The 27,637-nt window shown below is 50.4% G+C and overlaps 1 protein-coding gene across 1 annotated transcript; it reads left to right on the forward strand.

Moving 5' to 3' along the window:
* raph1a (Ras association (RalGDS/AF-6) and pleckstrin homology domains 1a) lies at positions 1 to 27,637 on the forward strand (the record flags this gene model as incomplete). The annotated part of the gene is given in 17 exon segments (XM_067257198.1): positions 1 to 77; positions 11,211 to 11,330; positions 11,587 to 11,695; positions 11,824 to 11,963; positions 12,125 to 12,319; positions 12,435 to 12,761; positions 15,498 to 15,572; positions 19,336 to 19,413; positions 21,052 to 21,211; positions 23,054 to 23,175; positions 23,623 to 23,688; positions 23,832 to 23,975; positions 25,219 to 25,329; positions 26,629 to 26,727; positions 26,978 to 27,098; positions 27,234 to 27,373; positions 27,577 to 27,637. Coding segments are annotated over 16 exon segments (2,061 nt in total). The 3' UTR covers positions 27,631 to 27,637.

The following is a 27,637-nucleotide window of genomic DNA, read 5'->3' on the forward strand; positions in this document are numbered from 1 at the left end:
GGTGATTTAAACAGCTGTTCTCCCAGGAGGATTGTGGACTGGACTGGACAGAACCAGGCTGCAGAACTACACCAAAGGTAAGCAGGTACCCCAGTATACTCTCCATGTATCTGTGGGCGCCGCATGCACCACAGTCAGTTCCGTGACCCATGCTTGCCAATGCACCGTATAATCATAGAAAACGGTTTGGCACCTGAGAGAGAGAACATAGTTCTCTCAAAACAGGATATTCCAACGGTTAACTTCATGTGAGTGGGTTAAGGCGCTTGCTGCGGTGTTGAGACGATGGTTTACACCAGCCACGCATCCACGGCTCATGTTCCTCAGCGGTGTGTCACTGTCTCGGCTGTCAAACCCTGCTGTTCTTTCCACTAAGCCTTTTCCAGTCAGAAATACATGCGTGGCTGGATGGGTTTCTATCGGGGTGGAAAACTGGAAGCCCCAGGGCTGGAGACTTCTGATCCCCATCACACTACACCACCAGTGGAGCTCAAGCCCAACCAGACACACGCTAAGTCGTGGATCGACTCGTGGCTTTCGGGGGGGATAGCTCGTGTGGGAAGTGAAACCATGTGGGGAGCGGGAGGGATGGAAACATGTGGAGCTGCTTTGGGGCTGTTGGGAATGCTGCTGGGGTTCTTCCTCCTGGGGACCTTCCTGTAACTCCTGCCCTGTTATCATAGAATGGGCTGGGCTAGTGGTCCGTTCTGAACCCCCTCCCGCTGTGATTACCCACACACACACTCACACACACTCACACGGCACAGCAACTCATCCCCCAGGCTTAATTAGGAAGTCATTCTATTGGTTGACCCTGGTACAGGAAGACGGCAGTGCGAATGTAAAGGAGCATATGGTTACAAAGACAGGTTTGGCACTACAATGTAGACCCCCAACCCACCTCTTCTACTGCCTGTCCTGCACACACACACAGACACACACACACACTGTACACCGACGGGACCGGCCTGTCTTCACTCAAAGATAATGAGAGGGGACACCAGGAAGTGAAGTCATCACCATCTGGGTGATAGCCACTCCTGACTGCAGCCAGACAGAGACAATTCTCTCTCTGTCATACGTATTCACGTGTCACTTACTGTATGTCAAGACTGAACCAAATTCTTACTCAGTATGATCACATCTGTTACACAATAGCATCACTGGTTGATTGCTGTTTAATCTCACCAATTACATTGTGTTAGAAAACAGACCCTACCACTGAGTGCTGAAGGTCACTGTGTTGCTAAGTGTCTTGAGTTTCTATTGTGTTGCTAGGGGGTGTCTGTGGGCACTGAAACGACAGAGTACCTCCAGTCCTCCACCCAAAGTTTTTTGGTCTAAATCTGTCCCACATCACAGCTTGAAGTGGGATATTGTGTGTGTGTGTGTCCTGTGTTAGTGTGTGTGCGTCTATATCGGTCGCGGGGCATGTCCTGACAGCTCTCTGTGGAGCACAGCTGCTGTGTAACATGAACCTGGTAGTAAGGAGCTCCGCAGGCTGGCGAGCCTCCCCTGTCTGCCCCCCCCCCCCCCCCCCCCGGCCCCCCCCCCCCCCCCCGGCCCTGGCACATCAGCCTCCTGCAGGCCCCAGGAAGGACCCCAGCTTCAGCTCTCGCTGTGTTCGCTCCACAGTAATGTGTTGACCATCTGCTGTGAAGGGTGCTGTGTGTATGTGTGTACTGTATCATACTGGTGGAGTGTCGGGGCCAGCACTACAGCCTCTCCCAGGCCGGGTGAGTCATACCCTGGCCAGGCCCCCTCCACATCGCTATTGTTCTGCCGTTACACACACTTGGCTGGGATCTGACCTTAACAGCACTGGAACTGGGCTTCCATCAGGACAGGATAAGATGGGGGCAGGAGGACAGGAAGTGATGTAATGATTTTAACAGGGCCTCGGTATTGTGTTGTAATTTCTGTTGGAGCAAGCCCTCTCGCCTTTTCTCTCATGTCTCTTCTCTTCTTGTCCTCCTCTCTTCTCTCTCCTTCTTTCTTTTCCTTTCCCTCTTTTCTCCTCTCTCCTCTCTTTAATTTCTCTCTTTTTTTCCGTCCTTTTTTCTCACATGAAAGATCAGAAGAGTCGTTTTGACAGACCAGCCCTAGGCTTCCTCTGATTACATTAACCTTTCTACGGTTTATCCTGAAGGTTGGCGTGTGTGCCCAAGCCAGCTGCTATGTCTCCAACAGTACGAGAGGCCTGGATCCATGGAAAGCTGGAAGCTAGGTTTGCCAGTGTAGTGTGATACTATGAACATGGTGTTCATGTTTTAACTATACATTGTAGGATGGAAACTACTCGAATCAGCTCGGTATGAAGGCAGACAGGAGGAGGACGAGAGAGGAGGATACAGTCAGAGACAGAGAGAGAGAGGCTGAGAGAGAGAGAAGCTGGGAGGGAGAGGGAAGCTGAGCGAGCAGTATTGATTTATGTGTAGTTTGGAGTCCTTGGGTTACAGTGAGAGAGGGACCATGTAGACTGCAGTGTGGAGGAAGGCTGAAACTCACTGTCTCTTACTAGATCAATGACAATCCACTGGAGGGACACACAAATGCATGATAAGGCTTGTTACTGGTAGAGGTGATAAGCTGTCAATTTGGAAATTAATGCTCTCTCCCTCTGCCTCTCAATCTCTCTTTCTCTGTCCTCTCTCTCTCTTTCTCTCCTTCCATCCATTACCTAATGGAGGACTGAATGTCTGGCTCATTGGTCTGAGTGCACTTCGCCTGCCTGTCTGTCTACCTGCCTGCATGTCTATCACCAGCAGTCAGGCATTCTACAGGAGCCTATGCATCACAACTATTACTAAAGAATACTTTAATACTTCGGGCTCAGTTTTTGTGAGGTTTTTTTGTGATTTTTTCAGACAAAAAGACAGTCAGCCTCATTTAGATGCTGGAGCGAGTTAAGACAGATTCAGTATATATGACTGGGTCTTACACAGTCCACATGCCAAACCGACCCTTGTCTGTTAAAATGGTGATCTTTGTTTTCTGAGGGCAACATCTGGTCTTAGTCAAGTCTAAGAGCTACCATCATTCTATTGTCATATTAGGTCGTGTTGACCAACCACCTTGATGACACTTGACCCTTGATCTTTACTGCTGAAGTGTATGGTACCAGTTTGTCTGTATGAGTGCACCGTGGACAGAGCACACAAAACATCTTCTCTGCAGAATCCCAGACTGACTTGGCAACCCTGTAACATTCGAGGCATTAGTCAGCCCCCTACACACACACACACACACACACACACACACACACACACACAGAGAGACACTATAATTGGCGGTACAGTGTGAATCCTCAGGCCCATTGTGACACTGCCAGGGCCGTGGGGGAGGTGACGGGTGAGGGGGAGGGAGCGAGGAGAGGGATGGAGGGGAAACGAGGGGAGGCAGGGAGGGGAGGTAAGGGGGGGCTGGGAGGGCTGGGTGCCACCAGGCATGCTGCTTATTTACGGTGGCTAGTTGTGCGTGAAAGATGACATTAGAGCTGCCTCTCTCTGTCTGGCTGCAACAACAGGGGCTCTCTATGACCCCACTCCTGCCTTTGTCTCTCCTTGCTACTCTCTCTACTTTTCTCTCCCTCCGACGACACGCAGCCATGCGGCTCCTTTATCCAGCAGGCAGGGTGACTGACAGGGGACAAGTGTTTCTGATGCTGGGTTCGATTTGTAATTCAAGCCACCATGGTGTTAAAATAGAGTTTGTATGGTATGTTTAGATTGAAACAAGTTGAAACCTCTGAGGTTGAAAGCGACTTGGCTTTATTCAGCCCTGCAGAATGATAGACATTATTTTCGACCGTATGTCCTCGAGGAGAATCATTCGTCGTTCATAATGAATGAAAACGTTTTTGGAAGTGAGTGATGATTCATTGCTTAGGCCACACATGGGTGAATGTGTGTGGTTTTAGTGTGCTTGGTCAGAGAGTTGGGAAATAGCTGCTGCTCTAGTTGTTTACAGAACATGAATCACCTGCATCCTGTATCTGGCCCCGGGAAACCTTCATCTCAATCCACACACACATAGCTACATACAGATGCACAAACACATGCCTTCAAGAACACGTGCAGACACACACACACATACTGGACACCACGGGGTGTGTGTTCCTCTGCAGTGTGACTGTGGTTGATTCAGCAGATGGTCTGGCGTCCACCCTCCCTCCTGACCCCTCCCACCATTCCGTCATGTTGGAACTACCAGAGGTCACCCAGTTGCAGTGTGGAGGTCCAGCCAGGTTCTCACAGCTGAGCCGCACCCTCACAGACAAACAGTTTCCCTCCTTCCTCCTCTGAATGGACCTCTTTCATGACTGAGAGCAAGGCTTTTGGCATTGGATGAGAGGCCTTGTTGTGTGTGTGTGTGTGTGTGTGTGTCAGTAGTGTGTCTGTGTGTCAGTGGTGTCTGTGTATGTGTGTGTCCGTCACTAGTGTGGAGAGTTCAGTGACATAGACTGTCTAGTAGCCTGCCTGTGCTGAACAGACCAGTCCAGAGTGACATGAGAGATCTAGGGAGTAGCCTAAACTTTGTCTTTGTTTAAAGTATCTTCGCATCAGAGCAGATTGGAGAACGTCCGAGGGGAACTTCAGGCTGTCTCCTCCCATGTGTTTTAGGAAAGGCAGAGGAGGAGAGGAGACCAGGAGAGACCTCTGAGGTTCCCCCTTCAGCCAGACTGTTTACCTAGGAAGGTGGAGACATGGAAACTGGAGGCTGCAGCTCAACGGCAAAACTGACGCGGAATAATAACACTCCAGCCATTATGAACTCACATGCTTATTTGGAAGAGGAAATTAACAGTGGAGGGAGACTCTGGGTGTGTGTGTGGGGGTGTGGGTGTGTGTGTGTGTCACACCCGACTGAAGTGTGGAAACCTGGACTCATCATCAAAAGCCTCCATATAGACCTGGTGAGATGACTGGGAGACAGAGAGGGCCTTATAAGAACCCAACCGCAGATCCTGCATGACTATGGAGGAAGCAGGACTAGCCTGGCACAGGATAGTTCCAACTAACCAAGCCCCACCACTAATCCACCTAACCTAAACCCCGGCAGAGGGGCGAGCACGATAAGAAAAGGTCCCACAGCAGCCCCAGAGCAGTACTATAGGGCTCTGTACTAGAACAGGACTTGACCAGGACTAGAGCAGTACTAGGGCAGTACAGAGGCAGTACTAGGGAAGGACTAGAGAAGCAGGCTGCAGATGGGATGGTAGAGCAGCTAGGTGTGGTCAGGTTCAGGAGAGGTACAGGGTGCAGGTGGGACAGGTGCCATTTGACACTGAGCCCTCAGGCTTCCCATATCTCACACCCTCCTCCTCCCTCTCTTATACTTTGTCAGCAACTCACGCAAATGGACTGGAGCTAAGGTGAGGTTGCTTCATAACATGCAGGTGTGTGCGAGGGAGTACGCATGTGTGTGCTTGTGCGAACAACTGCGTTTGTGTTCATGACGTCAAACTGAGGGCCGGATGACGGAGGGAGAGACAGAGAGACAGTGATTTTGTCAACGACCTGAATGCACGTCTGTTTTGGCAAGACTGTTCCGAATTTAAAGGTTAGGCTGCATTAATCGTTTGTGGTGTTGAACATACAGAAATTGACCGGGAAAGCAGAGGAATTCCAGAACCCAATCAAGTTCTGTGTTAAACACCACTCAACCTAAACATAGCCTAACATCTCATGTCAAAACATTCGTTCGCAGTCATTGTGCCGCAGACGGTCACCTATCATCGTGATGCATTCCCGTGTCTCACGTCGAAACCCTCCCACTGCCTCTCTCCATCGGCAGAGCTGTCCCTCAGTCCCTGCCGTGACTAGGCACACTTACTGCCAGCCAACAAGTTCCTCGGCATTCATAAACATGCCCTTTGTTTTCCACAACTGAGGACTCCAATATGCTAGTGTCGACTACAAAGAGGCCTGGTGCCAGTGGTTATGTTCCTACTGCGGTCCTGCAGCCCTGAACACAAGACCTTCGTGTGAGTGTGCGGAGAGGGGAGTGAAGGGAGCCACATAGGAAACCAGGAACAGAGACGGCCCTCATCATCTGCTTTATCGGCGTGTAAACCCACCATTACAATGTTCTCCTAAAGATCTGGACAGGACATTCACGAGAGTTAACTTGCGTCTTCCACTTAGAAGCCTCGGGTCTTCTCTTGGCCAGCGTTGACTCTCCAGTGGTTTCGCACGGCTTGCTCTCCAACCGCAGTTCCCCTCTGGTGCTTCATCTGCTGGGCTCTGACTCACAGGGAGGGAGGGGGGGAGGGAGGGAGGGGCGGGGCAGGCTAAGCAGATAATTGTCCCTGAAAAACAAGTGATGTGCTGTTCAGCAAGAGGCTGCCTGCCCCTGCCCACTCAGCACTCTGTCTCCTGACTGACCCTACAGAGAGCACCACCACACACATCAAACAGGCTGCTTCTCTACTATTCTGTGCTATCAATACCCTCTTATAATCTGTCTCTTATCTGTCTGTCTGCCTGTCAGTCAGCCTGTCCGTCTGTCTGTCTGTCTGTCTGTGCTGCCATGTTCTGTCCTGCTTGCAGATGTAGCAATCATTTCCCATGCAGAGTCAGATGTTGAGCTGGAGTCTGGCCAACTCTCGGCTCTGTTCTGCTACAGTAGTTCTCAGTGTTTACCTCTGGTCCATATGCTGCCTGCCTAGATCGTCCCCTCTCTCTCTCTCTCTCTCTCTCTCTCTCTCTCTCTCTCTCTCTCTCTCTATCCATCTTCCCAGTTCATAGTTAATAGAGAGATCCTCCCCATCCTTGTCGCTAGCTTGAAATCTAGCACTCACTAACCGTTCGCTACTGTGCTGGGAGTCCTCGTCTGTGCGGTCTCCCCCTTCGAACGCGGTCACTGGGTTCTCCTTCTCTCTGACTCCAGCCTATCTGAAGTTTCTTCTGCTATTTCAGTCGCTGCTCTCTTTTATAACTGGGTGTGTGTCCTGTGGCCACATGTGACAAGTCTGACATTGTGGCTGCAAAAATCACACAGAAAGAATCAGAGAGCAGCAAAGGGACTGCTGCTGAGGAGGGAAATCATTGTTTAGGTATCTCATTATCTCACTGACGTAGTGAGGTGCTACTGTGTGTGTGTGTGTGTGTGTGTGTCGGTCTTAAGACGAGTGTTGTAGTTAGTGTGCAGGCCTGTCTGGGTGTTGTTAACCGTGTGTGTGTTGTCATAATAGATGTTGTCCTCCTGGCCTATCTCATACTCTCTCTACACCCGCCCCTCCCTGTCTCCCGGGCCAGTCAGTATCTAGGCCTGACTGATCTCAGAGAGGGAGAATGAGGAAGAGATCCCCAGGACCCACAAGGTCACTACAAGGTCGTGTCCAGCTGGCTTTCACTTGCATAGTCAAAGTGTGTGTTTGTTTATGTATGCAGTCGTGCTCGTGTGTGCAGGCGTGTTTGTGTGTGTGTGTGTGTGTACGGTACATTCTGTATCATTGAGTTGGAGAGGCTGGATTCACTCTCACATTCTCTTCCCTCCTCCATGGTTTCTGTGGTTCATCCTTCGTCTCAGAACATCAACACACATTTGTTTTTCCTCTTCTGAAGAGAGAGAAAGAAAAAAATACAAGAAAGAGAGAGAAAGAGAGGAGAGAGAGTGAATTTGTCTGGATCTGGTTTGGAGCTGGTCCTTCCCCTGGTAGTCTCTTCAGCAGACTTGTGGTAGAATGTTCCCGATGTGTGTGCGTGTGTGTTGTGTTGTGTGTGGGTCAACACATCTGTACTATATGGATGTGAGTGGGTTTAGGGGAGTGGCCTAGGCCTATCTTGAGTCATATTCCAATATAGGCGTGGGAACAGGGAGTAGTCCCACCCAAGACACACACACACACACAAACACACGTGACTTGAGTTACAGGATCATTTTAATTTGGGTTGTGCAGCTGTTGCCTCAGGGGAGGTTCTTGTTGTTGAGGAATGTCAGAGCAGAGACTAGCTTGCTTTCTGCTCCTCTGCAGTCAAGACAGATTGACACCCCGTAATCGTCTCCCACATTAAACACTGGTTTCACCTGAAAGGGAGATCAATCATTTAACCACCTAGACCGTTGACAGGCTCGCAGAGAACTGTGTTGTCATTATAACTCAGATGTAGTACGAGAACGTGTTGTCGAGTAATGTACCGTACGCTGCCTGTCCCCTCCCGTGCCCTGACCCCTGACCCCTAACCTTTAGGTCATATGTCACAGCTTTTTGGAGCTGGGGACCCTGGGAGCTGACCCAGTCACTGACCCTCTGCTCTATTTAAGGTGGGGGCACTCCCAAGTGGCAGTAGAGGGCACCACAGGGCACCTGAGGGGCAGTAGAACATGTGTACCGCTCATCCCCGCTATGCCAGTCCTGAGGACATGCCAACGTCCCTCTCCCGGTGGAATATTTTTGACCCTCTGGGGTCAGCTCAGGGCCTGCTCCCTCCTCCTTCTTGTTTCCACGGGGATGTTCTGAGCTGAGTTCAAGCAGGACGCAGCGTTAGTGAAACCTTAGGGTGAACCTGTTTATGTCAGTGATTATGTCCGAATCTTAATCCGGACGATATTCAACAAAGGCTGTGTCGTTTCTCTGGCTATGCTTGAGGACCAGCCTTTGGGGGAGGCTGTTCCTCAAGCATAGCATCGCTATGGAGATAAGGAATCCAATAAGTGCTAGACATTCCTGTTCCTCCTCCTCTTCCTCCTCCCAAATGCCCTCGCTCCTGGACACACTACTGCGGCTGCTGAGGACCGGTGAGATGTTTGTTTTCCCTGCCTGGTCTAACTCCCCTGTGTCTAGGAGCCCACGCTCTGACTTCAGTACTCTGTAAACAGCAGTGGGTCGAGGCTAAATCTGTCTCCATGACCTCCCCTCGTATGACTCTGTACCAGCGGGTTTAGTGGAGCAGAACTGTCTGCTAAGATAATCATAACACACACACAGATCACACACACACAGACGTTTACACATTGTTTATGTGTTCCCTTTCTTTCTCTCTCCATAAGGAATGTTGTTGTTTGGATGTCCTCTCCAGATTGTCATCTGATGTGGTCTGATGTTTGCTGTCTTTGGCCTAGATTCAACTTGGTAGTCCCGACACGGCGGATAAGCTATTGCAGGGCTGCGTTCAACATTATTCAACGTTGTGCAACGTTCGGAGAGCGCGAGTGTGCGCCAGGTAGGGAGAGGCAGTGGATGGGTGGAGAGGGAGGGAGTGGGAAGGGGAAGAATGATAGCCTGTTTGGAGGCAGAGGCTTGCAGGCAGGTTGCAGGACAGCAGGCGTGTGTCTGTGTGACGGCAGAGTGATGATTGTTTGGTCGCCTGCATATACACTCCTGTCATGAGCGATTTGCTGGTTCAGCTCTGCTAAACACCAGACCCGGCCTCCAGTGTAGACATGGGTCTGTGTTTCCCCAGCAGACAGACAGCAGTCACTACTCTTAAAGCCTCAAGATCCCCACCACCATCCCAGCTCCATCCCTGTGGCTCCTCTCTCCTCCCTGGGCCAGGGTGGCCTATTCCTGGACAGCCCTGGTGTAGTTGTCCCCTCCCTAGAGAGTGAAAAGAAGCCAGCAGCCAAAGATTACAGAGCCCAGTTTCAGGGAGCAGCGCTACAATTAGCTCCATGTGGCTGGCAGGCCTGTGATTAGAATCTGAGGCCCGGGCTGAGGCTGGGGCTTGCGCTTGGAGAGGGCTACGGGATGGGACAAGAGTAAGATGGGTTTTGGGCTTGGACTATAGGTGAAGGGGAGGACTGGTGAGGAGCATTGGGGTTTGGAGGGGGGCTAGGACTGGGGCTGCTGCTGTGGCTCAGGCTGGAGCTGGGGCTTGGACTTGGGCTTGGGCTGAGGATTTGTTTATTTGTGCTGGTAGCCTTGCCTTCTAATTTCCTGATCTCACAAAACTGTCCAGCCCTAGATTTGTTCAATCCCTCTCAAGTCTGTAAGTCGATGAGCGTGTGTGTGAAGAGTCTGACCTCAACAGCCCATGACTGATGAGTGTTGAGTCAATCAGCAACTGGGACATCGGTCCTCGTCCCAGTCCTAGTTGGGGTCTGTCTGCATCTCCAGATCCAGCCCTCACAGACGGAAGCCCATGCTGGCTCCTGCAGACCAGGACACACCCAGCTGTTGTAGCCACCCCTGCTCCCTCCACCACCTCCACATCGAGGGGCCTCCCAGCCTGGTACATCCCCTCCATAACACCCCCATCAGGGGGGAGTGGGGGCGACCCCCTCTCACCTCTCTGGCCTGTATTAGTTTTGAAAGGAATTTTAAGAGGATTACTCATGCGGGCTAGCCAACGTGTACAAGTTTATAGGTGATTGTTGTGGCTGGTTTGTTTGAGTCAATCATGAGCTGGTTTATCAGCAGTCATTCATGAAGTGTACAGTAGGACTTCCTGCTTAGGGCCCTGAAAATCATGTGGAGCTTTATTAATGTCAGAGGATGAGTGTGGGAGGTGATTCAGTCGTCTGGGTCTGTGTTGTGCTTTCTTGTTATGGTATCTGTTCTTCATTTGGCGGTACACATGTTGGTGTAGCCCGGGCTGTTTGTTTTGCACCTCAGGAATGTGATCCTGGACATGAATCATTCACGCACTCTGCAGAAGACTTAAGAGTGTGTTGACTCGTTCCACGGATGTTGCATAATCATTCCATAACTCAGGCCATGACAGTAGGCCTTCTTTTGATTTCTGCTCGGCAGAGACTTGACAAGGGGACAGACTGTGTGTGCGTGCAGGCTATGGAGATGGCCACCAGGGGGCAATAACTCATCACCACTCGCTGGAGCAAATGCCTAGACCATGCCAGTAAAATATGTCTGCAGTCACATATGGAAGACTTTCTCTCTCATGCTGCACATTTATCACTGTGGTGGAAATATGATCTTTGCCTGGAGGAGGTGGGAGGAGTCGGGTCGGGAGAGTAGAGTCTGGAAGGGATAATCAGACAGGTGCTGAGCCTCTGATGGTCAACTTCAAAGCCTCAGGTGAGGCCAGGTGTACGGGGGCCGCCAGATGAATTTGTCCCACAGACGACCCCTGAGTTACCATGGCAATCTGGGGTGCCGTGCTGTGCCCTCTGGGCCAGAATTAGAGGGAAGTGACACGCTAGCTGTTCCTCCTGTCTACTGGATATGACACTGGACTTGTGGTTACTCCTTTACAATGTAAGGTTTTACTCAATGTGTGTGTGTTGTGTTGTGTGGTGTGTTGCAGATGGATCAGCTATCAGATGAGGAACTGGACCATGCTGCAGAAGAGGACAGTGATAAGGAGGACCAGGACCTGGACCAGATGTTTGGAGCCTGGCTGGGAGAGCTGGACAAACTTACACAGGTGAGCGCACACACACACACACACACACACATGCAGGAACAGTATATACATTTACATTTAGTCATTTAGCAGACGCTCTTATCCAGAGCGACTTACAGTAAGTACAGGGACATTCCCCTCGAGGCAAGTAGGGTGAAGTGCCTTGCCCAAGGACACAACGTCATTTGGCACGGCCGGGAATCGAACCAACAACCTTCTGATTACTAGCCACCTGACTCTCGTATATGTAACCCAAATGCGTGTCGTTTCCCTGTAGAGTCTGGACGATGGGAAGCCCGAGCCTCCTAAGAGCCAGAAGGCTCCTCTGAGGCAGGAGACCAACATGGCCAACTTCTCTTATCGCTTCTCTATCTACAACATCAACGGTGAGGACCAGACACGCATCAACTCTCACACTGCCTTCTCACTAGACGATGTTAGCTGTGTGGTGTACGGCAGCTTTCCTCTTACAGTCCCAGACTGACGTGTGTGTGTGTGTGTTGTTGTGGTCCAGAGGCTCTAAACCAGGGTGGTGACTCAGTGGACCTGGATGCCCTGATGGCAGACCTGTGCTCCATAGAGCAGGAGCTCAGCACCATCGGCAAGCCCAACAACACTGGCATGACCAGGCTGGGCGTGCCCGGAGAGCCCAAGGTAAGCTCTGGAGACTACACACACATAAACACCCACATGGAACTTACACACGTATATAAAAACGCACAAACTCTACACACGTATATACAGACACACACAGACACGTACAGACATGCACACACACACACACTGTATGCGGCTCATCCTTGCTGTGTGTTCAGGTGCGTCAGAAGCCCCCGGCAGGGCGCAGCAGCAGTGCCAAGCATGCAGGGGGCAGCGGGGGCAGCAGCGGGGGCAGCACAAGCAGCAGCACCCGGGCCTCACCGGCCTCCACTGTCAGGGGGGGCAGCGTCCACAGCCGAACCCCTCTGGCCTCCAACTTCTCCCTGGACGACATCACAGCTCAGCTGGAGCAGGTGGGAGAGACTACCTTTGTGTTTACTGTAACGCGTGTCAATCTATTCAACAGAGACAAGCCAGTGTGTGTATTAGAAGCGTGTCTCATGGTGCGGGTCACCCCTGCTTCTCCAGGCCTCTCTCAGCATGGACGAGGCGGCGCGCCAGAGCTCCTCCCACTCCTTGGGCTCCGCCTCCTCGTCCTCCTCGTCCTACTCGTCCACCATGCGCCGGCCCGCCTCCTCGCACCGCCACCACCGGCGGACGGGCTCGGTGGGCACGGTGAGCGAGCACGAGGCGCGCTCCATCGTCCACTCCTCGCGCTCCTCCATCAACTCCGCCTCCGCCTCCAGCATGGACTCGCTGGACAGCGTGCTGCGGCCGGCGGACCAGGACGAGCCGCGGCAGTCCTCCGCCACCCCCCCGCCGCAGGGGACCAATCAGGGCCAGGCCAGCTCCGAGGTACACTCCCGCCTCGGCTGTCTGTGACCCCCTAACGGCCGGGGATTCAGCCGCTGTGTTTCTTTCCTCCTTATTGGTGATGAACTGGGGCGAGGTCCTCGGGGGGGATTGTTTTTGAAGCGGCTGAGAAGAGCCGAGTCATCCATGTGAAGCAGCGCTCTTCCCCGCTCCTCTTGAAGCTGAAGGGGAGGAGGAGGGAGGGGGGTGGGGGGAGGGGGGAATCAAGTGAGGATAAAGATTTGAGTGTAGTCCCCAAGCCTAAAGCCCTGTTGGCATGCATGGCTCATTAACATGGCTCCTCTGCAGCACAGGTTAGAGTCACCAGCCTCTCTCTCTCTCTCTCTCTCTCTCTCTCTCTCTCTCTCGTTCTCTAATTTGCTCCCTCTCCTCTGGGAGAGGGATGCTCAAATGATTCCCAGATTTCACTAATGTTTCTTCTTTCTCTTCTTTCTACCTCCTTCGCTCCCCCCCCCCCCTCCCTCCCTTCCTCCCTCCTGCTCGGTTGGCTCTGTATATACAGACACGTTGATCCCAGCTAGTCAGCTCCCTCGCATATTTCTCTTCTGATACAGACAGAGAAAGGGAGAAAGAGTGAGGGATGGATGGATGGACAGAGTAGTGTAGACGACAGCAGATGTGGAGATTAATGATGGAGTCAGAGACTCTGACTTGATGCTGCCAGACAAATAGAAACACACTCAGGACGACCGACGGACACACACACACTGAGGAGGACAGACAGAAATACACACACACACACACACTCATGGTATGAGACAGACACACAGACAGACAGTCAGACCCTAGAGAGTAAAGCAGCTGTCTGGCTGCCCAGACTTGATTTCTTCACTGTAACAGGGATCAACATCCAACAGTATTATTGTTGGATAGACTCTACCATATATTGACCAGAGGGATGATTTAAATCTTTGCTAATCTGGCCCAAATATGATATTTAATCTACAATATTAAAAGAAAGATTTTCTCAAAATGATATCCAGTAATGTATTTTAGGTAGTGCAGACACTGCTGAGAGAGAGAGAGAGAGAGAGAGAGAGAGAGAGAGAGAGAGAGAGAGAGAGAGAGAGAGAGAGAGAGAGAGAGAGAGAGAGAGAGAGAGGTGGTGGGTGGGTGTTTAATAACTTATTTCTGTAGACAGACTGGTAGACAGCCAGACAGACAGCCAGACAGACAGACAGTCAGTCAGAGAGACAGAGGTTGAGTCCTCCAGTCTCAGGTCAGTGAGAAGCCTGCAGCAGCAGTGTCTCTCACGCCTGGCCAGTCAAGCGCAGCCCAACATGGAGGAGCGGGGCGTGCATCAGCAACCTCCGCTCCGCAGAGGCAACCTTCTAGAGGGTTCTTCTAACTTCTACTGACATGATGTCATGTCATGTTGTGGTTCTGAAGCAGTGGAGGAACATGAGCTGGGTCAAACGATGTTGTTCGTCAAACCAGTGACTTTACTTGTATTCCATCCTTGTTTTGTGCTACTGTTCCCGGCTTTCAGCCCCAAAACTTCATCCGTACGTCTTGATGTAGCTAACAAAACGCCTACACTTTTAAATTGAGTGCAGGATATAGGAAACAGGATGGCTTTCTCCCCCTCACCCCCAGTCTCTCTGCTGTCTGCTGGCAGTAACCTAATGTTGGTGATTAAACCCATCCAGCCTCTCTCTCTCCCTCCTCTCGGCCAGACCAGCCTAGCCTGATCCCTTTGGCTGGGAACACAGCCAGATAAACAGATCCACACAGGCTCTTCTGCTGTTGATGCCTGTCAGCCATGTCTACAGTTTACATTGACATGTAGTCATTTTTACAGTTACAGTAGCCCTGGACACTTTGTGCCTTCTGGTAGCTTAAAGGTATGTCTCTCTAGTCCTGTCTGATCTCTGCTACTGTCCCAACACAGGCTGTGCACCAATCATGTCTGATACAAATGCTTCCCTTCCTCATCGCCCTAGCTTGTCTGTGTGCTTGATTAACATGTGAACATGCTGTGGCCTACTTCTAGGAGAGTAGAGAGCACCTGGTAGTGGCTCACGTGATGCAGAGCTAATGTGTCTGCTGTCTGTTACACACAAATATTAGATGGCCAGTGTGAGGTGGCTCAACATTTATACAATTGACTTGGTTGGCTCTGTTTTGTTTTGTTATGCTTTTTGTGTATGTCTGTGTGTGTGTGTGTGTGTGTGTGTGTGTGTGTGTGTGTGTGTGTGTGTGTGTGTGTGTAAGTGTGTTTGTAGCACACACATTATTAATAGAGCAACTGTAGTCTGGGTGCCCCCAGGGGAGTAGTGTCTGTCTGTCTGTCTGTCTGTCTGTCTGTCTGTCTGTCTGTCTGTCTGGGTATACACTAATAGCCTTCCTCAGTGCACTGCTTCCTTGGAAAGGGGGTAAACGGCTTTATCTTAAATCAGGAAACCAATTCTTACTGCTTGATTGTTTTTGTCTAACCCAGATGTCTCTCCACAGCAAGTCAAACTTCTGTAATGAACTTTGACAATGTATTTGTCAGTTATCTTGTCACTATTACGTTCTGCTTGTGCCTCACACAATCACACTTTTGATTCTCTACCATGCTTCCACGCAATAAAGAACAAATGCTCAAGTTATTCACAGATTTCACTAATGGTTCCTCTCTCTCTCTCTCTCTCTCTCTCTCTCTCTCTCTCTCTCTCTATCTATCTATCTCTCTCACTCTTACACACACTCTCTCTTTCTTCGTTCCGCACCAAGCACTCCTATCTGGACAGGGAAACCTCCCTGATTCTGAAAAACATAGCAGGAAAGCCTTCTCACCTGCTGACCAAGGTGACTCCTCCTCTTTGCTTCTCATCCCTCCCACCTGCATGCCAATCACATCACGCATCCCTGCTATTGGTGGCTATTAACCCCCACCTGCCTTGCCAGAACGAATGAACTGCTGCCTCTCTCTTGTGAGGTCATATCCTGTCGATAGTGACAGCGGTAGCTAGCTACCTTTTATCTGGGTGTTTGTCGTGTAAAGAGGTAAGAAAGCTGCGGAAAGCATGGCTTCCTGTCCTCTGCATGTCGCATGCTCTCTCCTCTCTTCCCTCTCCCCCTGCCCGCCCCCTCCCCCTCCCCGCAGTCTGCACCTGTCTCTTGATCCCACTGATGAGAGAGCCAGTCAGCATCGGCTTCTTGCTCTCCAAACCACATTGTAGTCCCTCCCTGCTCTATGTGTTCAATATTCATTTACTCATGGAATGTGTGGTTGTGTGTGTGATGGATTGCTGGTGCTGTACATGTAGCCTACTAAGCATGTGAAGAGAGTAAGGCATGTATGATATATGTATATGTCGTTGCAGGTCATGAGTGTGTTTGGTCTGGCCATAGCTAAGTCTGAATGAGAATGTGGATGGATCAGTTACAGAATGGGTGTTCTGGGTCGAATGTGCAGACCACAGAGAGGTTTGGACAGGTGGATTAGACGGGTACTTAGCGGGCAGTGTTTCTGTGTCTGTCAACTCCCTCACACACACACACACATTCAGTCATCTCCCAGAGCTTGCTGTTCATGGTTTGTCTGAACGTGTGGCTCCCTTCAACAACCAGGAATTGGACGAAAAGTCATCTGTAAAATGAATAAATTATCAACCCGGGCCACATTGTGCTCATGGTGAGATCCCCTTAGACCCTGGCTCAGCTGCCTGGCTGTGTGCTCCTGTACCGGGGCTGAGAAGCAGCCTAGACGGTATTGGGAAGGGCAAGGTCAAAGCTGCTGTGCGAGGTTGACGCGGTGTGTGACAAGGAGGCCTGCGTTCGGGGACGTGGTGGAGAGATCTACGGAAGGCTAAGATCAGGCCAGGTGAGGGGCCTGGTGTCAGGCTAAGGATTTGTGACAGGCTGGTGTGCGACAGGCTGGTGTGCGAGTCGAGCAGCGTGGGGATGCACAGGCTGACACATACATGCTAGCACACACACACATCGCTGCACATATAAATTCCTGTTTCTTTTCATGAATCCGTCAGAATTAGATTTCCGAGAATTCATGAATTTCGGTAAAGCTTCTTAGGAAGCAAGTGGTTCTTAATGGTTAAACACAGCATATTTCATTTCATCGAAGAGTACGCCGTGATCAGCCTTTGTCTGTATCACTCCAGGCTCTGAATCTAGTCTGGAGGGGGATGAAATCCTACAGCCTGTTTGTGTGTGTTGTTGATGCTGGTGTATCTGTGTGCATTGTTGACGCTGGTGTGTGTGTGCGTGTGTGTGTGTGTGTGTGTGTGTGTGTGTGTGCGCGCTGCGAAGAGAAGCGGTTGAGCCCCGGCATTCACACGCCTCAGAGGGGGTTAATAGGCTCAGCTGATCTGATTGGATCGTTTGGGCTAGGCTGTCAGATCAGGCTGGTTCTCCTGATCTAATCCTCTTTACTGCTGAGGGGTGCTTCTCCTGTACACAAACACAAACACAGGCACACTCATTGACACGCACATACTGTACACACCCATGTATTATTCAACACATACCTACACATGTATATGACAGCTTCTGATATAATTGCATTTGACTGTCATGAATGTCAAGTTCACTCTGTCAGAACACTGAAATCTCAAAGACCTGGAGACAGGGTGATTAGATTCCTGTGGGAGGCCGTAATTAGACTGAAGATGTGTAATTATCTTACAAAGGATTCTGGGGCAGGAGCACAGCTGTGTGTGTGAGTGTGTGTGTGCGTGCAGGTGTGCGTGCATGCATGTGTGTGTATTTCCCCATGTGTGGATCCTGTTCACAGTTATTTTGTGCTAGTTTTATCCTGGGCTCTATACTAAGTAGCACACACACCCAGTACTCAGACCAGCTATGTTAGTCAGCTACTGTAGGCTCTGTTCCCCTTCTGCTCTCCCACTGCATGAGTCAGAACATCACATTCTTTATGCCACAGCAAGCCAGGAAGGAAGACAACACACAACTTCAAAGAGTAAAAAAGATGGGGTTGGCGGTTTAGAAAAAATATTTTAATCTCAGTAGTACCATCTCAATCTAGGTCACCCATGAATATCCAGTAAATGGGATGGAGATGCTAATCTTGATGAAATCATAAGGCGCTTGCTGCAGCAGCACTAGCTTGGTGGAGGAAGGTCAGAAGGTTTGATTAAGGGTCAACTCAATGGTGTGATTATCTTATAATCCTCCATGTTGGCTCGAGTATTAAACACACGCACTTACAGAAAAGCCCTGTCAAATCATATTCGTGGATGTATTCATGCGCTTTTCTGTGCCGTCACTAAGGCACACATGCAGAAAGTGTCATCTTCAGATGGCCAGGAATGGATTGTTGTGGGGGGATGTGGGTGTGGGCAAAAGTGTGTGTGTGTGTGTGTGACTGATTAAGGGTGTTAAGAGGCTTGATTCTTAACTCTTTCCCTTTCATCCCCTCCATCCAGTGGCTCTGTCATTTTGTTGGTGCCTTTTTAGGACCCTCTGGATGTGTGTGTGTGCGCGTGTGTGAGCTTGTTGTAAGCCCATGATGAAGATAATTGGCTACAATAGAACGCTCCCCCACACTCTAGCCCGAGGACTCTCAGTCGAGGAGGATAATACCCTCGCTCGGAGAGAGAGAAAGAGAGAGAGAAGAACGGAGGATCCAGAAGAACACATAAAGGGATGGAGAGGAGGCACACAAAGTCGGATAAAGAGAGCAATAGAGTGCACGAGTCCGGGAAAGAGAAAGAGAGCTCAAAGCCTAATCGTGTGTGTTGGCACTGGCATCATTGCCCCTCCTCTCACCCTTTCTCCCTCCCTCCCTCCTTCCCTTCCTCCCTCCCTCCGTCCCTCCCTCCAGTCAGGAAAGCAGAGAGAGGATCCACAGCTCTCAGTGTGAGCTCCTGACAGCTGCGAGTCTGGGTGTCAGAGTAGCAACACTGAAGCGAGGGAGAGGCATCCATCCCCTGTTTGGATCCAGCCTGCCCTTTCAGGCCCAGGTCCTGGTCTTGAGTCTTCTTTAGTCCGCCTGTGTCTCTCCGGGGCTGGGAAGCCCTTCGTGTGGCCAGAGGACATCCCTCCACAGGGCTGGGACGAACAACCTATGACCCTGGATGCTTTAGTCTGGAGGGAAGCTGAGAGGTTTGACTGGAGTACAGATCTGCCGCTCTCGCCTGGTCTCTGGAGTTAGCCCTGTGCGAGGAAACATTTCCACCGGCTAATCCCTGCAGAGGAATTGTCTCCTAAAACAGATCCAATGCTAATCTGGAGGAGAGTGACAGGGGATTTCTGCCGCTGTCTCAGATTCACAGATTCCTTATGGAAGACACTCCACTCACATCTTAGGACTGGGAACCAGCTTATTCCTCCTACATAAGGAGCACAGAAACACTGCCTGTAGTTGGTAGGACACCTTGAGGGGATCATGGCAGCATGTTGGAGGAGCCAGGTGAGTTAGCAGCGGTGTGTGTAGAGGGAGCAGCACATTACCTGTCTCGTCTGGACCAGGAGAGAATGTGTGTGTGTGTGTGACCTGTCCTGGATTCAGGAATGCTTTAGGACTGTATAGTTATGAAGGGCACATTTACAAATGTGTATTCATGTATTGTGCGTGTGTATGTGTGTTCAGGAGGAGCAAGCTGCCAAAACAAAGGCAGAGAAGATTCGGGTTGCTCTGGAGAAGATCAAGGAGGCCCAGGTTAAAAAGGTGAGTGACTAGCCTCCGACCTAGTTACCTAAGGCAAAAGAGTGTGAAGTGTGTGTTTGTGTAGACTGCTGGCACGTGCCGGCTACTCTGCTCTTTTCTGGGTCAGGTCAGTGTTACATGGCAACAGCTGGAGTCATACTGCTGGACACACAAACATCAGCCCACACACTCCCTCCCTCCATCTCATATTCCCTCTCTCTCTCTCTCTCTCTCTCTCTCTCTCTCTCTCTCTCTCTCTCTCTCTCTCTCTCTCTCTCTGTCTGACCCACTGCCTCTCTCACGTTTAATCGGTCTGTTTCTTTTCCTCTCTTTCTTTTGCTCTCTATCCCGGTATTTGTCTTTATCCCCTTCTCCTTTCTCTCCCTCTCTCTCTCTTCATCTCTCTCTCCTCCCCTGCCACTCTACATAATGGCGGAACCCTCTAAAGTTAAGCCCAAATCCCAGCCGGAGGATTAGCGTACGGCAGTACCAGCTTTAGCATGGCTGCAGGCAGAGAGGCAGGGAGGAAGGAAGGAATGAGAGGGAGTTGCCACGTGCAGACTGACCTTAAAAGTACTTGAAGAAACACTGTTGGGCCTCTACTAACCTGCTTACACACTCAATCAGTGTGTGTGTCTGTGGGGGGGGGTGGGGGTTTAAGGCAGGTTCAAGGCTGGCCACGACACCCCCACCAGGTAGGACGGTCAGGTGAGCAGGATCTTCCCCTGAATGATGTCCCCCTTGTCCTGCCTCTATAGAGGGCTGTTCACCTCCACCCAAGACCACCAGGTCTGGTTCCACTCTATTCCATGTCAAAAAACCCTCGGTTCTCTAGAAATGGATCTCTTCTGACCATAAGCTTTCTGTTCATGCCAGTTCTGTGTGACTGCATTGGCATGCCTCTGCTGTTGGCCCACATCTGACTTGGTGCCTTTGAGACGTGTGTGTGACACGTGTTTTTATGGCAGATGTGTAGAATTCCTTGGAATTAGACGAGTTGTACGTAACTCCATAGGATTGGAACGTGATTCCATATGATTGCGTCTGTACAGCTGTGCGATTGTATGATTATGGTCCCTGTAGTAGTAGTGGTCAGTGATTGGATTAGCCGAGGGTCAACCAGGAGTGCAGTGTGTTGTAGCTGTATGTAGGTCAGTACCGCTGAGCATGGCCTCATCTGATTGTTGGATGAGTGTGCTCGTAGGCTTTCTGCTGCAGCGGTGAGTTTTAATTCAGGAAATGGAGAGTCAGAGAGGGGATTTGCCAGTCCTATATGGGCCCTCTCATTTGTCTTATCCTGCCAGCACAGAGAGGATTGGACAGGCTGAGGATGGCTGGGGTCAGCATCTGCCTCCTCTGCTCTTCTCTCCTCTTCTTTCATGTCCTCTCTTCTCCTTTCCTCTTCTCTCTCCTTTCCCCTGCCCTCTTCTCTCCTCTCCCCGCCCCCTTTCTCCAGTGTGACCAATCATGAGTATCTGATATCACTGTGACACACTCAATACAACGAGTGGGGAAGTGTGCTTGATCAAATCCAACCTAGCAAACAACATGTGCATGCACACATCCATGCACACATCCACGTCAGAAAAATACATCTACCCAAATCTGTTGGGGGGGCGTTCTGCTCTGACCTCTCTGCCCTGTTGTGTGTCTGTGCAGCTGGTGATCCGGGTCCACCTATCAGACGAGAGCTCCAAGACCATGATGGTGGACGAGAGGCAGACGGTCAGGCAGGTGCTGGACAGCCTGCTGGACAAGTCTCACTGTGGCTACAGCCCCGACTGGTCCCTGGTGGAGACCATCAACGAGCTGCAGATGGGTACGAACACACACACACACATACATACACACACGCACACGGGCAGCCTATTCTCCTCTTTCACGAAACCCTCTGTCACTTACACACGATCATCGTCATGCTCATTGTCATCATCATCTCACATGGTCAGACCAACACGTTAGTTTGATCCAGTTCAGCACTGTCATCCCCAGCCAGATGATTTGTGTGTGTGAGCAGGGAGATGGGGATGAGGAAAGGGGGGGGGGGGGGGGGGGGGGATTTTACTCTCTGGAATATAGTGCATGAGAATGCCACAGGGTTAGTATTGGAGACCAGTGGCATCCTGCCGGAGAGATGGTGACCATTTAGAGAAGGGTTGGGGGATAGAGGGTAAATGTGCACACTCACACACACACACACACAGCATCCTTTTTGGTGCCATGGGACATTGTAATAATTCCATAGGGTGCATACACACACACACAGCCCTGTCTAACTCGGTCCTGGGCAGTCATGTGTGTGATCTAACCTACATCTCCAGGGCTTCCGCTGGCTGGCCAGCTTCTCTGCGCAAGCTCCTATTATAAAAGAAGAGAGGAACAGTGAAAGAGAGAGAGACGGAGAGGGATAGAGAAAGAGAGAGGGTGGGGGTGGGTGGTTGGGGGAACAGCTCTAGATACTGTACCAGGCCAATCCAGCCTTAAGCTCTTCATTCACACACTGGCATGGCCCTCTGTAGAGACCCACAGACTGAACTGAGACAGGAAGTGAAGAGAGGACAAAAGGGGATAAGAATGCCAGCAGACCCTGTAGCCTCATAGAGAGACACATTCTGTAAAGCCATACAGCCCTTAATGCATGCATGTGGGTGTGGGTGTGTGTGGGGTTGGGGTGTGTGTGCGTGTGTGGGTGGGTATGTGTGTGTGATGTTGCCCTTAAAAACAGCTGTGTTCCAGGGCAGGACAACTTTATCCAGGGCCTATAACCTGAGAAACATGATCTGTCTGCAGTGCACACACACATATGCGTACACACACATGCCTACACACACACACCCACACGCAAACACACACACACATACATTTTAATACAGCCTGTTATTTACATCTTTTTTAAAGCATACTAACTATTATGTCTTTTTCTAGAACTCCTTATATCTCTGTTATGGATTATAGGATTCAATCTGAATGGATGATTTGAAAGGGGAGTACCAGATTAGTCATATTCCAAAGCATCTCCACCACCTAGTATTGTGTGAGGTATACTTTACATGTGTGTCTATAGGAGACAAGACACTGCACATTGATCTTATCCACATACAGTATAGAGTATACATATCTGTAAACCTCTGGAATGACAGTCGGAGGGGTAAACATCATTAATTCGGTAAATGTTTTAATCACCTAATGGACCAAGGTTGTAATCCCACAGGGATTTATTCCATTCCATTTAGATCCATGGCAGATGGCAGTTCTATCACAGCAGAGGCTGATGTGTGTGATGGTCTGTGTGTATAGGGGAGGGGTCAGTGGCATGGTGTGTGTGATGGTCTGTGTGTATAGGGGAGGGGTCAGTGGCATGGTGTGTGTGATGGTCTGTGTGTATAGGGGAGGGGTGAGTGACATGGTGTGTGTGATGGTCTGTGTGTATAGGGGAGGGGTCTGTGTGTATAGGGGAGTACAGAAGGATGATGGCTGACACTGGGGTCATGGTCTGGTCACTCAGGCCAAGTTTGACCTGAAAGTTTATGTTGGATTCAATATCCATGAAAGCTATTTGGTGCACTGGCTGACTTCAGTTAGCTTGGCACAACACTAACTCGTTTAGTTTGTCTGGGGTGAGTGATAATGTCATCCATTTTGTGTTCTCTCCTCTCCTCAGAGCGAATCTTTGAGGACCATGAGAACCTGGTGGAGAACCTTCTGAACTGGACCAGAGACAGCCAGAACCGGCTGATGTTCATAGAGCGTATCGAAAAATACGCCCTCTTCAAGAACCCCCAGGTCAGAATCTCTTGTCATCTTCACCGAACCAACCAGAACCTTAAACTGTACTTTCAACTTAGAACCAGAGAAAACTACAAAGGATTATTACTGTCTAACAGCATTGCTGCATGCTGTTTCCATGTAGTAATGCAAACACACTCTGCAATTTTACGCACGCTCACATACAAATGTTGTCTGGTGTAAGTAGGTCATGATGGTGTAGATGATGAGAACATGAATAATTGATTGGTGACGAGAGGCCTGTGTTCTTGGTGGGCCCTTCAGAAAACCTTGATCTCCTGCACAGATCTGTCATACACAGTACTGAAGCATGCAACCCCATTTCTTGTATACTGTACATGTGGGGTTTATTTGTGCTCAAAACACAGCTGCACAACCTCAGAATGTACAGCCGTGCCTCGGTGAATGAACCCTCTCCCCTCTGTGTCTTCTGGAATGTTCTAGAACTATCTGCTGGGGCGGAAGGAGACGTGTGAGATGGCCGACAGGAACAAGGAAGCCCTCTTGGAGGTGAGCTGTCCTCTGAGGAGAGCGAGGACGTCACGTGATCGATTCCGTTTTCCTCCGCTGGAAATCTGGCCCTCATCTTTAACGTGTTCTGCGTGTCTGGTGTATGTGTTTCTGTGTGTGTGTTTCTGTGTGTGTGTCTGCAGGAGTGTTTCTGTGGCAGCTCGGTCTCCGTGCCAGAGATGGAGGGCGTGTTGTGGCTGAAGGAGGACGGGAAGAAGTCGTGGAAGAAGCGCTACTTCCTGCTGCGGGCCTCAGGAATCTACTACGTACCTAAAGGCAAAGCTAAGGTCTGCTACCTACCTGGACACACACACACACACATACACTCTGCCTGCTGCTTGCATGATCTATTGCTCTCTCTGTCACTCCATTCTTCTCTCCTCCATACTGTCCAATGGGAGGCTTGTTAATAAGATTCATGTTTTATGGTCTTCCAGCCTTAGTCTAGTACCCTGGTGTGCGTGGGTGAGTGTGTGTGTGTGTTTAAGCGTGTGTCTAAGTGTGAGAGTATGTGGGAGTACAGTCTGCCTGTTGTCCAGCTGAAAGCCTGCGCTCTGAGATTACAGTGTGAAGGTGCTGTAAGAGCACAAGATGGTGAGTGTGTGTGTGGTTATCTCTGGCTGTAGCCCAGCTATGTGGTCACTAACTCGCCACCAACACCCGCCTAACCTCACATCACACTGCTAATGAGGTCAAAGCCTGGTGATTAAGACCAGGGCTTGGAATAAATACACGTGCACGTCGACACACAAGCACACGCTAACAAATTCTGTAGATGTTTAGATTGGACGTTGCAGCGTTTTAGATCTCTGTGTTGACGTCACGGCAGTGAATCAAGTTTTCCTCGGGTCATGCCGTCTGGAGTGGAGTTGGTCACATTAGCCCTTTGTGGGCTTAAAGGAGGCTATGCAAACACAGTGTCCTCAGTGGTCCTGTGAGCAGAGCAGATGACAGCCTCTCATCCAGCCTGTAGTATTTCCTTGTTATGGATGGGATAGTTTAACAGAGCCTTCCTCCAGTGAGGCCAGGCGTCACTCTCCCTGATCCCTCTGGGTCATTAACCCAGCTGGAGCCTCACACACAGAGACACACACACACACACACACTCAGAGACATGCAGACACACAGAGACATACACACACACAGAGACACACACACACACACTCAGAGACATGCACACACACAGAGACACACACACACACAGAGACATGCACACACACACACACAGAGACATGCAGACACACAGAGACATGCAGCCACAGACATGCGTGCACACGCAGCACAGACACGCGCACACACACACCCCCCGGCTCACATGCAAATGCACACACACCTCATGGTCTGTTACCCAGAGTTCACTGGCAGTGGCAGCTGCAGGCCATCTGCAGTGCAGTGTCCTGGCCTCCTCATGCACGCGACCCCTCACACTGCTTCCTGCCAGCCTCCCCCTCCCCTCTACTCTCTAGTCTGTCTATACACACTGACAGATCTCAGAGTGTGTGTCCTGACCTGTGTGTGTGTGTCTGGCAGGCTTCCAGAGACCTGGTGTGTTTCCTGCAGCTGGACCACGTGAACGTGTACTACGGTCAGGACTACCGCAGCAAGTACAAGGCTCCCACCGACTACTGCATGGTGCTCAAGGTGAGGCTTCTGCTCACACACACACACACACACCACACACTCTATTTCTCACACACACACAGAACACACTCTACTGCTCACACACACACACACGCTAACTCCTCACACACACACACACACACACATATCTGTTACGTCCCCAGGTTAAAGTGAGACGAGAGGATGCTTCTGTTCCTCTATTCAGTGAGGAGCGGGGCTGCTGGAACACCCTGTCTCTCTCCATGCCTCCACTTCCTGAGCAGACAGGGAAACAGATCGCTCTGTTTCCTCCTGTGCCTCCTCTCCCAAAACTTACCGTCACGATTGTGAAAACAGACTGGAGGCTTCAGAGGGGGCTGAGGGAGAGGGGAGGAAAAAGAGGGAGAGGGGGAGAGAGGAGAGAGAGAGAGAGAGAGAGAGAGAGAGAGAGAGAGAGAGAGAGAGAGAGAGAGAGAGAGAGAGAGAGAGAGAGAGAGAGAGAGAGAGAGAGAGGAGATGTTGTGTTGTTTTGGATCTCTGGTTCCTGGAGGGATGATGGGTTTCGTGGATAGAGTGGAATACAGATAAAAGAACACATTTATCTGATATGAAGCAGCCAGCAGAGAGAGATTAATCTTCCAACAGTGTTTGTTTTTTTTAGTAAGACAGTGGAATGGAGAGAAGCAGTTCGGGAAGTACTGCCAATACTAACTTTCTTTCTTTTTTCATTTACATTTACATTTAGTCATTTAGCAGATGCTCTTATCCAGAGCGACTTACAGTAAGTACAGGGACATTCCCCCCGAAGCAAGTAGGGTGAAGTGCCTTGCCCAAGGACACAACGTCATTTTGCACGGCTGGGAATCGAACTGGCAACCTTAAGATTACTAGCCCGACTCCCTCACCGCTCAGCCACCTGACTCCCTAAGATATCATTCAATCACTTTGATTGAATGATATAAGTATGTCTATGAATCTCAACGTAAAGCTTCAGCTATTTGAAAGCCGAGGGATTGAGGTTAGGGATAGATTACTTATGTCTGTCGGAAGGTGTCTCGAGTAGCACACTCCCATCTAGTGGTGAAGTGTAGTAATACCATTGTATCTGGGCCAAAGGAATATGTCAGTTCACATTATGGTGTATCCAGATGGTCACAGATTGGCAGTTTACGTCTGCTGTTGTTCAACATGCTTAAATGAGTATTTCCGAATGTGTCTTTGCACTTTCAGAAGATCAAGTTAAGTCCGCTTTCGAACAGAAGACTACATTGGAGTATAAACCAAACATTTTGGCACATTGTTGAAAGTGTTGGTCATTATCACTTGTGTTGTTTCTCTTAGCACCCCCAGATCCAGAAGAAGTCCCAGTACATCAAATACCTGTGCTGTGATGATGTCAGAAGCCTACACCAATGGATCAACAGTATACGCATTGCCAAGGTAGCACATAAGCTCCACCCAGAATCTGATGATATGTTTCCTGAGCTTTGACCTTTGACATTTAGGCAGAGTTTAGCTGCACTGTGGTATTCTGGTCTGTTAGTCAGCCAATGGACTGTGTGCTAGGTGTATAGTATGCACATTTTCGCATGAAACCCTGGATAACTTATCTGTGTGTGTGCGTGTCTGTGTGTTTTGGTTTACCTGTGTGTGTTTGTGTGTGTGTGTGTGTGTGTGTGTGTGTGTGTAGTATGGGAAGCAGCTTTACGTGAACTACCAAGAGGCCATGAAGCGGACCGAGGCTGCCTACGATTGGTCCTCCCTGTCCTCCTCAAGCATGAAATCTGGATCCAGCTCTTCCAGCCTACCAGGTTAGAGAACACACTGCTGCTGTCTGATTGGCCGTGGACACCTCTCTGCCATCCAGGCGCTTCATGACCAGACTCTAACCCTACTCTCTCTCTCCCTCTCTCTCTGTCTCTCTCTCTCCTCTCTTGTCTGTTTAGAGTCCCAGTCCAACCACTCCAGCCAATCAGACAGTGGGGTGTCAGAGACCACCTCATCAGGCCACACCCGCTCCCAGAGTGTGGTCAGTTCTATCTTCTCTGAGGCCTGGAAGAGGGGAACACAGGACGACACCACCAAGGTATCCCAGACTGCACCTGGTCCTACTCTGTGTCTGTGTGGCTTAACCGCCTCAAGTCTGTCTGTATGTGTTGGAATATGGTGGTGATGGAGGGGAGACAGCAACTGTTCCCTGGTCCTGGATGCAACTGTGGTGTCTTGCTGTTGTGTTTCTTCACCACTGTTCCCATCTCTCCCTTCTCCCTCTGCGCTTGTTCCACCCAGGGGTCAAAGGTGAAGTTTCGGACTGCGGTGCCCCTGTGCACCGGAGGGGACTGAGGTCAGG

The sequence above is a fragment of the Osmerus mordax genome, chromosome 2 (genome assembly GCF_038355195.1).
Source record: "Osmerus mordax isolate fOsmMor3 chromosome 2, fOsmMor3.pri, whole genome shotgun sequence".
Lineage (NCBI taxonomy): Eukaryota > Metazoa > Chordata > Actinopteri > Osmeriformes > Osmeridae > Osmerus > Osmerus mordax.